Here is a 12,305-nt window from a genome sequence, read left to right on the forward strand (position 1 = left end):
CCACCGTCTCCCTGTGGAAGTGGGAGCATCGGCCTCCGAACCGAAACGCTCTCACTTCACTGTGAAATTTATTTCCACTTCCCTTTACTCGCGCACAGTTCTTTCTCGCAGCTGCGTGCCCAGCTACTAAAGGCGTTCAGTGGCAGGGCCGGGGAGAAAGCACAGACATTGTCCCCAGCTGAATGGACAACGGAATCGTTGTTCCCAGGGGCGCATTAGGTGGTTTTCCTAAAGCAGAAAATGCTGCGTGTGTGACAAAGCCAACATCTGAATCGATGCACAGTGTAAACAGCAGCTCAGCTTTTAGGCTTAACTTCGACGGTTAGAGAGGGAGCAATAGCTCTGCAAGACCAGAAGTTTGTTACTACTACGCCAGTGTTCATGACATCGTGTTCCTTCTGTTATTTTGACATTGTGAAGATTAAGAAATCACCTCTTGATGTCAGACTAATCCTGTAGCTGCATTTCTGTGCTTCTTACATACAAGCCACTAGCCTGTTAGCCTTCTGTAGAACAACACCACTTCTGCCATCACAGTGTTGCAGAACATACGCAAGACTTAGCAAGGTTTCCTTTGGCTACGACAGCCTGAAGTGGCAGCTGGCAGAATGTGACACCACTTCCAAAAAAAACATCCTTTCTTCACAGAAAGAACCACAGGCTAGTGTCCTGCAGCTGTCCCCAACCACTACACCCAGCACAGCCCTGGCAGTCAAAAGGCACCTGCCAGGGACAAGCTAAATTTTTCCTGTCAGGGGCTGTACCACCTTCAAAGCAAAAGCATTCTACCAACACACCACCGTTGCAGGGGAGTTCTGCAAGCTTTTATAGTGGCACCTGAAATACTTCCTCTCACAAAGAGACGAAGAGTTTATAGTCTGTTCCCACTAAGGTGAGTTGCTGTAGCAACTGGCAAGAGGACACCCCATTTAGGCACCACTACTGAGCCCGGATGGTTTCTAAGGGCCGTCCATGGTACAGCCCTGCCTGCTTCTTTTACTACTTTTTATGGGTGTAGTGTCAATGAATCTTCCCAATCCCTTTTGAACCCGCTGGTACTGTCTGAATCCTATGGCGATAAATGTCAGAAGCTTGCTATCTGCTGTCTGAAATACCACCTTTATCTATGTGAAATATCACCTCAATATAGTTGGTCAGTCTCTTTTAAGTGAAGGAGCAGTGCGCCCTAAGCTAGTATTTGTACAGTTTGGTGAATACTAGTTCTGCAGCCATTTGACTCGGAACTTTCAAGATTTTGTAAACGACCTTTTTTCCCTCCGTTTTCTCCTCTCCAGAATGAAGAGTCCTAGCATTTTTTGTCTCCCCTCACAAAGCAGCAGCTCCATTCCACTGATCACATTAGCTGCCCTTCTTTTAACTCCGCTATGGACTCCCTCCAGATGTAGAAACTGGAACTGCTCAATACTGAAAATGGGGGTCCATTGGTTTTACATGGCAAAGTAGCACCAGCTGTCCTGTTCGCATCGCCCTTCCGTGAGATGCCTGCCTTAGAATTTGATGCAGCTCCACTCTGTGGTGATGGTTTCAGAATTGTCAAAGATCTCTGCCCTGAGCTGTAACTGCAAGTTGCTAAACTAGAAGTCTAGTATCATGTATCTTTTGATGAACAATTTATACCACAAATGCATAAATCTATACTGGACCTCATCTACCCTTTTTGCCCATGGAGGGATCTCAAAAAACAAAGCTCCTTGCCACTGGACCAATGCTGGTCTACTTGAGAAAGCTCAGTATCATCTGCAAATTTGGGTGATTTCATTGTTCATTCCTTCCTCTGAATCACAGCTAAACTTGCTAAATAAAATCACTCAGGGACTGCCAATACTGAAATTCTTCCTCCTCCTGAGAGGAGCCCATTAAGTCTCAACCCTTCACTTTCTATCCTTCTTAGTTCATAAAAGGATCCCTCATGTTCCTCCGCTATCAACATATCATTTTAAGTTGTACTCGCACATTTCTCTGTGTAAGAAAATACTTTAAAAGTTTATCAAGTCGACACCATAAGCCTACAAGTTCCATGCACGGATTAGAAGACCAACAACAAAAAATTTCTTCTTTTCACCATTGTACTGAGTTTACCTAGCATGGTTTTCTTAGCAGGGGGCTACAGGGGTGGCTTCTGTGAGAAGATGCCAGAAGCTTCCCCTATGTCAGACAGAGCCAGTTCCAGATGGCTCCAAGATGGACCCGCTGCTAGCCAAGGCTGAGCCTGTTGTGGTAGCACCTCTGTGATAACATATTTAAGAAAGGGGAAAAAAACTGCTGTGCTAACAGCAGCCGGAAGAGAGGAGTAAGAATATGTGAGAAACAGTCCTCTAAACACCCAGGTCAGTGAAGGAGGAGGTGAGAAGGTGCTCCAGGCGCCGGAGCAGAGATTGCCTTGCAGCCCATGGTGAAGACCATGGTGCTACAAGTGAAAAGCAGATGTGGATCCCTCAGCGGCAAGGAACAGCATTGGGCAAGTGAAAGCACTGGCTTCATGGAGCACGTACCGTTACCATGGTGGGAGCGCTAGGACACTGAGACTCATCAAATGGGGACTCCATTCCAGCCCAGTGAAGTTCCCACTAATTTGAAAAGAGGAAAAATAAACCCTCATTTTTAAAAAGGGTAAAAAGGAAGTCCTGGGGAATGACAGGTCAGTCAGTCTCACCTCTGTGCCCAGCAAGATGCAGATCCTCCTGGAAGCTATGCTAAGGCACATGGAAGATAAGGAGGTGACTGGTGACAGCCAACATGGCTTCACTAAGGGCAGATTGTACCTGACAAATTTGGTGGCCCTCTACAATGTGGTTACTGCGTTGGTAGATAAGAGAAGAGCAACTGACATCATCTGCCTGGACTTTAGCAAAGCATCTGACATTGTCCCGCACAACATCCTTGTTGACAAAATGGAGAGACACGGATCTGACAGGTGGACCACTTGTTGGATAAGGAATTGTCTGGATGGTCACTCTCAAAGAGTTGCCATCAATGGCTCAATGTCCAAGTGGAGACCAGTGACAAGTGGCATTCCTCAGGGGCCGGTACTGGGACCAGCGCTGTGCAACATCTTTGTCGGCAACATGGACAGTGGGATTGAGTGCACACTCAGCAAGTTTGCTGACGATACCAAGCTGTGTGGTGCGGTCGACATGCTGGAGGGAAGGCATGCCATCCAGAGGGACCCTGACAGGCTTGAAAGCTGGGCCTGTGCAGACCTCAGGAAGTTCAACAAGGCCAAGTGTAAGGTCCTGCATCTGGGTTGGGGCGATCCCAATTAGTATCAGCTAATCTGTTACAGGTGCACCCCTTCCAAAGGGAAATAAAAGCAGAGTTTAAAGCCAGTCAATCACTGCATTTGAGCAAATGCAACTTGAAGTATTTTACTGCAAATAATCCAAAATGGTATTTGGAATTACTTTGTCTTAAACCCAGCTTCACACAGCTTTAATCTGTTTAGGACTTGTTTCTTATGTACAGGTTTAGGACCTTTAACACTGCTAACAGTAAAGCATTACATTTCAATCACCATGATGAGTTCAGCTGACACACAGTAAGTAATATAGTCCATCCCATCTTTTGCTTTTCGTGTCTGTAGCTTGATTTTTGTTCTGGCTGATAAAAATCTAAGAGATTGTATAGCAAATATAAGAGTTAATACATTACTTAGCAACCGAAGATGATTCAACTTCCCAGTTTCCTAGTTTATCTAAATATATATAAACACACACAAATCCTATAACAAAGTTTTAACATGCAACTAGCATACCTGCTTTCTGAACACTTCAGCACAATTTCAACCTGAGCTATGAAAATTAACAATTATTTCTTCCTTCCTCCTCCACAAAGCATGCATTTGTTGTCTAGTAGTTTATGACATCCCAATAATTGTTCTTTCCTCAATACATGTACTTAATCCTGTTAGCAGTGTATCTGCTTTCTCTCTGACATCTTATTCCCCCATCTTTTTCCAACAACCTGACTTCTCTTCACATTTGTTTTTTTTTTTTTTTAAATATCCATTCCCAGCTGCTCCAGACAATACACAAATACAATATGGTAAGATACACACACCAGAGGTATTTAGCCAGTCTGTGTAAATTCAGTTATGATGTGTTGAGTAACAGCTTAAGTTACTGAATAAGCAGTGTAACAGTTTATGTAATCTTAAACTTACTATTGCCACAGCATATGGCTAGTTCCTCTAACCATGTTTATCAGTGTTTAGAAGTTTGTAAAATGTTAGAGGTAATCACTGGCATTCCTATGTGAACGTTTCAAATTAAATTCATCCATGTTCAAATACGCTCATTAATCCAACAGAACTGCATCTTTAGTTTTGTACAGAAAAATATGTTTATTTTCTTTAAAATGTATGCAATCAGATTTACAGATCAGCCAAAGCATGACTGATTAATCCACTTATGTTTTATAAACTAGTATTATGGACGTACACATAACATCTCTCAGTTGGTTGGCTTGCCAGGTATAACAGGCTTGGGGTTTTCAATTCGTATCAAATGGAATCCAGGCTTTCTACATTATCATGCTGTGACCTGCTGATCTAAAATAAAAAGTACACATTTAACATGTAGTGTCATTTCTCTGTTTGCACATGACATCATTGTATATTAGAAACATGCCTGCTTTCATTGATGTGTTGCCCCATATTCCTCTGCTCCTTTTTTTTTTTTTAATTATTTTATCATTAGATAACAGTGGATTCACCTGTTATTTCAGAACATCCAATTTCAGGGAACTTAAAAGTTATAGCTTATGATGACTTCACAGTTATGGGAAAACGTGTGTAAGGACGGTAATACATATATACATGGAGATACAGATCTATATAATTCTTGCAGGTTTTCATACAAAAGGATTAGCTTCTTGTTAACTTGGAATCGAATATGCTGGTTCAACTTCCAGTAAAATTACTTACTTCCTTCCCTCAACTTTTTAAATTCCTGTATTACATCACTATACACATAGGATAAAAGCTCCTCTTGGGATTTTGTTCCATCCAAATAAACTAAGACAAAAGAAAATGTTTTCATGAGTTCTATGCCAGTTATCTGTAATAGATTGGCAAAGTTTTCAGTATTCCTATGGGTACAATAAGAAGAGATGAAAATAAAAACAAAAGCAAGAACAGTACCTCCCTTTTCTTCTTTCCACAATTCATTTTACATGTTAAAAATAACGTAATGGAAAAGTATTCTAGTTAAGAATTAATTTACAAATTTTTGTGGTACAAAAGTCGTCATAAGTGTAGTGGTTTACATAATAACATTATGTTAAATATTGTATGTTTTAATGTGATATTATGTTAAAACATAAATAACATTAGGACAGTAAAGCAATGGAATAATTCAGCAGAAAGGTTCCTATGTAGTGGAAGACCTCAGGTTCTTCCTCGTTTTCAGGGCCCAAGCAAGTCAAGGGCGAGCGCTGTGGTTCCCATTCTCCCTGCACAGCACGAAGCAGTGCCCGAGCCCCCGTGCTGATGGAGCAGCCACCTGACTCCTCTCACCTCTGGCCCCCACTGCAGAAGCCGGCAGGCCAAGAGCTGTACAAGTGTGAACAGCACACAAGCTCACGGCAGCACCCCATGTGCTGGTCCAGCTTTGACATTTCTCATGCAAAACTGGTGACTGCAGTGTGTACAAAAAGCACCTAGGAAGTACCTTCAGCTTACTACAGCTGCAACTGGTATCTTAATGCTGTTTTGAAGAATTCTGCCAGTGCATCAGCTATTGTCTCAGAAGCTTCCTATTTAGCCATATGTATCTACGCACACACACAGAAACTAGCTTGTTAAATGGAGTTAATTAGCAATCAGAACACTTCTGGTTTTAACATCACAATTTTCGTTATTAAAAAACCCCAAAAAACCAAAACCCTACAGACTTGAAAAATAAACCAACAAAAAGTCCAAACGAGTGCCCAAGTGCCACAAAAAGATTTGAAGAAAACTGTCCCATACAACAAAAAAAAAACCCCGCAACCCCTAAAAGCCTGCATAAGTGCCACACTTAAGCATTTTATAAGTTAAAATTAAGGATACCATACCAACTTTACTTCCATTCTCTTCCAATTCATTTTTATATTTCAGATACATAGGCCACACGTGTCCATCGAAGTACCCCGGTGTATCTGCTGGCTGATAGACTCTGGTGCTACACAAAAAGATACTTGCTTTCCCATGCAAGCTTTACATTTTTCCCCTAGTGTCAGCTGGTTTAATAAGAGCAAATATCCAAAATAAAAACAGGCTGGCAGACTGCATAACTGTTCAAGCAAAGGAGACTTTTTTGTTTTAATATACTCTATGATATGAACTCTTGCTAACTTAACCTATTTCGGCCAATCAAATCACATTTAAGATGAGGTAAACGGATTTTTTTTTTTAATTGAAAAAGGGATTTCATATAAATTTAGCTGTATTGAAAGCGTTACCAAAACAATTTTTTTTTTTTTTTTAATGGATATAGAGATTTCTCAAGTTTTAAATGACTAGCAGTTTTGTCTAGTCACTTCCAGCCTGGACACCGAAGTCCTTTAAAGGTCAGTCTAGTGAGAAACCAAGAAAGTGGAATCAACCAAAGCCAGTTAAATAGAGATTTCTTCACTCAGCCAGCAGATTCTGACTTCATGCACGTGTACTGCTCCAAGCACAAAGTATCGCTCCAGATTTGGAGGCAAGTCAGACACTGGCTCAACAATCTAAATGAGATACACGGTACAACAAATGTTACATTAACAATAATCACCATGTAGCTGTATTCAACCAAGGATAAGACTGCTTAGTATTTTTTTAACCGTTTCTCATTTGAAACATGGTTTAACTCCAGTATGCAGTCAGAAATCTAAATATCTGGACAACAAATTCTCTTTTCAGTGTTCGTAAAACATTTAACATTTTAATATTAATTTAAAACACAAGCGCCCCCCACCCCCAACTCCCACATATCTCTGCATTGCTTTTGTTAATGTTGGTTAAATACCCACACAGTCTTCCTTGGGAATCACGGAGGGCAGATGGTCTTACTAGTTCACAGATGCCAAGCACTGAAGAAAAGGTAGTACACAAGAAGCACTCCAGGCTAGGGGGTACAGTGACCCTCTGTGAGCAATAACTGAATAATCTTACCTCCTTCTCCTTTTGCACTCTTCATAAGGAAGGGTCAAAAAATATCTTCTATTCCATAGTTCATTAAGCGGCCTAAGATAATAATATATTTAAGTTCCCCCTTCCTTTTTAGGGCAGCTTTTAATATAACAGGTTACATATTACTGCTTACTCATAATTGTATAGCAGAAAGCCTTCAACAATCAAAATATAAGTATCTTCTGTATTTTTCAGATTGTCACATGTATTCTGCGACTCTTCTGTCGCAACACCTGAGCTTGCTGGGTTTTTCATCCAGTTGTGAATACTTTTCACCATTTCATCCATGTAAAGGGCATCAAGTACTAGATGAAAACAGAAAGTTAGGCACTCCTTAAAAACATAGAATAAAAAAACCCAAACAAACCCCCCCTAAGTACCCCGAGGTTAATCAATAAGAATCAAATAATCTACATACAATCCTAAATGAAAGGGAGTGGGATTACCCCCAAAATTCTCTCTCATGCATGTAAGTAGTTCCATGTTTGCATCTGATGATACCCTGACACTAAAGCTTTCCCCAGGCTTGGGGTACTTGTGGCGAGCATGGTCTCTCTGAACTCTGTGGCACCAAGAAGTGTGTGAATTCACGTCACAGCCTTTGGCTTGTCAATAGAAACTGCAGGGACTGTTCTCCTATTACATGTAACTTGTAAAAGCTTAATTACCCTGAGACTTCTACTCTTATGTCAATTGTCACTGACACAGGTGAAGAGAGGGGGCGCTCAAAAATTTTTTGCTTTGTGTTTTTATTGGATTTCAGGTATTCGGAGGGTGGGGATGGATGGATTGGAATGAAAGCAGGATGGCATACAAACCAAAACAGCACAATGTAGCACCTGGTTTTGCCTGTAGACATGTAAGAACGTATCGAGTAAGTATTGAAGGGTAAAGAGAAGGTGGCCTTTGGATAACACACGAGCAAACGTCCTTTAGAGGTGCTTATAGGAGCAGTATTAAACCCAGACATTTGAACCAGAATGTCCAGCTAATCCCTCCAGTTTCACATTCCAGTTTCATGAAGTCTAGAAGTAGAGCCAAAGACTGCACAGCTGATAAGAGCCAGTTTTGAGATACAACTTAAGGTTCTAGCCCACAGTCCCGAGTAATGTATTTTGTGATCACCAAGTCAAGTATCAACAGAGATTAGCTAACAATCAACTGTTCACAGCTTGACATGACCTGAACCAAAATACTGGCCTAAAGTGGATCTGGATCTAGAAGTCTGTAAGAATAAATTGGCACGTTGAGCCAGCATTAACCATGAGCTTCAAAACATTTGGTCTCTATGTGAGACCTGACATGAAATAAAGGTGTCAGGATCAGACCCAAGTTTTGACCAATTTAGAATATGACTGAAATATATCAAATAATGAAAGAGACCCAATGGTGAGTTCCCATGAGTTCATTGAGAAAGCAAAAAAAGAAAAAGAAAAAAGATCCATCATTACAAATAAAGTGGTAAGGTTAAGCTTATGCCAGGGCTGCAGGCCAAGACTTTCAACTGAACAGTACCATTTCCTACTGCACCACACATAACTGTAGAAATAAAGGAAAAGATTAAAAAGAGAAAAGGAAAGGTCAAGCACTAGCCTGAGCTGTCTACTAGTTCAATTTTCTTATTTGTCTCAGTGAGTTGAGAGAAACTGTGCAACGGATCGCTCTGAAACAACCATCTGTTTACTGCCTCAGAAGGGAAGAGGGGCAGGGGGTGGAGGGAAGGAAGTGTTGAAGCTCAGTACAACAGAATTTCAGTACAATGTTCAAAAGCAATGCACCAAAGTTACTGACCATCATATAGCTTAAATCCACGTTCATCTGTTTCTACTTCAGACTCTGGCTGAAGGGGAAAAAAATTTAAGTATTTTCAAGGCTGCTTTTATGACCACTTTCACAGATATACACTCTTCAGCTACAAACACAAGGCTTATACATCTTTGTATCCCAAGTGATTAAATTTACCTTCAAAATTACAATGCTGTATACAACTATTAAAATACAATACAAACACCTTATGTAATCTAGAACAACAAATTCTCCAAATCATACATCTTAAGTTCATTAGAACTTCACTTCAGAAACAAGAACTGCTTCACCTTCCTTAACAAACAACTCTGGCATCAATGCAAAAGTTGTTTCTCTGTTTTGATCTGGGAAACAAAGAACTACCTATTGCTGCGTGGGTGTAGGGTTAACACAACAACATCAACTTCATTAGCACAAAGTGTCTTTAGAAATGCATTCAACATACACCCGTTCCTTATTTTGAAAGGGTATCAAAGAAGACAGTAAACTTCCATTTGCTGAGTACACTCAGTGGTTTTGGCCACGGAAGTTCAGTCACCTCAGTGCTTATTTTATTTCTCTTTCTCATGAAGTTACCATTGTTTTAAGCAGCATCACTTTTAAAAGTTTATCAATAGGAGAACTGAAAAGAGAAGAAGTTATACAAAAATCTACTCAAGCCTACTTGCACGTATCAGGTCTTTCCATCACTACTGTTACCTTAAAGAAGTCATCTTGAGAGATTACATCACAGTTGGGTAGCATTTTCTTAAGCTTTTCTGCCAGCGTTGTTTTCCCCCCATTTGTTACACTGAGTTAGAAAATATGGTAAAAACTGCATCAAGACAAAAATCTGTCTTTTAAACATATGTACAAGCTCACACACACATTTCTATATAGTCAGGGTAAACCACAAGGACACAATCCAAAAACCCGCCAAAGTTTATTCACATTAAATACTTTCTAGCTCTAGAAATTTTCTGGCAGGTTCCAACAGCTTTCGGACAGTAAATCTAGCAGTGCCAGGAAAGAGGTTAGAGAGAGGTGGTACTGGAGATCTCCAACAGAGACAGGACAGCTTCTTAAGAGTTACATGCCATAAAATGAGACTATTATATGTTGTATTTGTAATCTCTTTTCAAAAAAATTTCCATTCATAAATAGAAATGACATCACTCCGGAAGAAAGACCAGTCCTGAGCTGTAGAGGAAATTTAATTTGCCGATACTTACCCTCCAAGGCCAATAACCAATACTTTCATAGTTTGTTTTCTCCTCAGTTCTTCCTTTTCACTGTCAAAGATAGTAGCCAGGTAAAACTCTTAATTCAGCAACACAGAAAGCAGCTATTGTATTAAGAAATACCAATTATAGATGTCTTATTTTCTGTCCTTTTTTTATTTTCTCTTTTTGCAAAGCTACTGCCAGAATCTCAACTGCTTGTTCTAATGCTAACAAAAAACCTGCAACATACACACCACATCACAGATTTCATTGTGTTTTATCTTAGACAGTATTATAATCATTTGGGGGGGGAACTATATCAGTACTACAGAAGTCCCTAAAGAAAAGCACAACTACTAACTCACGCATTAATGGTATAAAAAAAGATGAGGTAAACAGAAGCTGTGGTGGCGAAACAAACAAAAACCTTAAAAATGCTGAGGAGAAAGATGTTTTAAAAATGTCATTAAAGGTTGTAACAAAGAGCAGGAGTGAGGGGAAGAATGTTATTTTTTAGCTGAACAAATTCCCTCCCACTTACCATCCAGTTACCCGTGCCTGCAAAGGCAGGGTGTGTGGCAGAAGGACAGGCAGTAATGGGGCTGCTTCTCCCGGCAGTTGCACTAGTCTACAGAGTTTGTCAAACCAATTCAACATTTGTCAAACACTGCTTTCCAAGAGCACACACCAACTAATAACTATTTAACCCCACACAAACACCCTGTTCTTCACCTGCTTTGTCCTCCTAGGTCAGGAGGTCAGGCCTATGATGCTGACACCTAAGATCTGAAAGGACTGAGCGGGTAATGCTGTCTCCTCTTCCCAATAAACAAGTATCTGTACTGTACTAGAAAAAAGGCAGGGCACGAGTATGAAAGTGACACCACACTATTGCTGTTAAAATAACTTTTAGGCATACACAGAGTCTGAAATAACAGCATCCTTTTGCATTTGGTGCAATGGCTGTTGAACTGTTTCAGAGGTCTGTGACGGGATCTGTGCGTGGTTGCTTTCTATCAGGTTTTTTTTTCCCTGTTAGGAAAAAAAACGGAAGACGTACTGACTAGTGGAAGTCATCACCAGTGTGCCAGCCATTGCTCTGCAGTGGTGCTGCACGCCTGCAGTAGCTGGCACTGGCAAGTTTCACAAGTTAGCACGAGAGGTTTCCTCAGAACACTGTAACTCTCAGGTTCAGTGACACACTGCATGCTTACGGCATTCGCTATGTATTCAGAGAGTCCAAGCAGATGATCTGTTCTCAGGAAGTGATGGTACTCAGTCCATAAAAACCAAACAGACCAACAAAGAGAAAAAAAACAAACCAAAACATCCAACCCCCAGTGCTCTTCTCTAAAAGTCATCAGTCAGGTCTGCGTTCCAGAGGACTAGCCTTTGTCCCACAAAAAATGCTACGTAACAAACCAAACAACATCTGGACACACGTGTTGAGCTTTGGACTCTTCACTTACCTCCCCCCGTCTACAGGAAAGCTAATCCCAGCTCAAGGCAAAAAGCTCCGGGGCGAGAAACGCCCCAGCCCCTGCCGCCCCCCGAGTAACACAAGCGGCGAACGCAGATTCGCCACCGACGCCGCGGCGCGGACACCCCCGACCTTCTCCACCCGGGCTCGGCTGAGCTCCTCTCAACAGAGCCCCGGCCCGCAGAGCCCCGCGCCGCTCCCCACGCCTCCGCGGTCAGCCCGTAACCGGAACCGCCGCCGAAAGGCACCGGGAGGCTACCCACAAGAGACCGTCCCGGACGAAGGGCTTCCGCACAGGCCGGGCTCCCACCGCTTACGCCCGGCTACCGAGCTGACCGGGACAGGTCGGCCCCCCCGGGGCAGGAAGCTCCTGTCAGGCACCTAGAACGAGGCACCTCGCAAACCACTGGGTGGGCGGGGCGGGGCGGGGCGGCCCGCCCACCGGTGCCTCGCTGCCTGCCCTCCTCGGGCCTGGCCACCGCCAGCCGTCCCGAGCCCCCATTGGCCGCCTCCCCGGTCCGCTTTCCGTTCCCCTTCCACCCCCGCGGCAGAGGGGCGGAGCTTCGGCGCGCGCGGGGATTGGCTGGGGAAAGCGCCTTGGGGCCGGCGAAGGGCCTGCCGCTGCCGTTGGGGGGCGCTGTCTCGG

At 42.4% G+C, this 12,305-nt stretch overlaps 1 protein-coding gene across 5 annotated transcripts; it reads right to left on the reverse strand.

The window, feature by feature from the left end:
- Positions 1-4,335: 4,335 nt before the first annotated feature.
- NMRK1 (nicotinamide riboside kinase 1) lies at positions 4,336-12,082 on the reverse strand. Of its 5 annotated transcripts, none has more exons than XM_075411770.1 (9): positions 11,923-12,082; positions 10,189-10,248; positions 9,677-9,767; positions 8,963-9,011; positions 7,305-7,476; positions 7,154-7,225; positions 6,073-6,179; positions 4,943-5,032; positions 4,336-4,567 (listed from the first exon to the last, which is right to left on the reverse strand). In XM_075411770.1, the coding sequence occupies exons 2-9, from the start codon at positions 10,215-10,217 to the stop codon at positions 4,548-4,550; spliced, it is 630 nt and encodes a 209-aa protein (XP_075267885.1). In that variant the 5' UTR covers positions 10,218-10,248; positions 11,923-12,082; the 3' UTR covers positions 4,336-4,547. The 5 variants fall into 5 exon arrangements, with proteins under 5 accessions (XP_075267885.1, XP_075267884.1, XP_075267886.1 ...); XM_075411769.1 differs by having other exon boundaries at positions 10,189-10,807; XM_075411771.1 differs by having other exon boundaries at positions 11,649-12,082.
- Positions 12,083-12,305: the final 223 nt, after the last annotated feature.

This window comes from Opisthocomus hoazin, chromosome Z (genome assembly GCF_030867145.1).
Source record: "Opisthocomus hoazin isolate bOpiHoa1 chromosome Z, bOpiHoa1.hap1, whole genome shotgun sequence".
NCBI lineage: Eukaryota > Metazoa > Chordata > Aves > Opisthocomiformes > Opisthocomidae > Opisthocomus > Opisthocomus hoazin.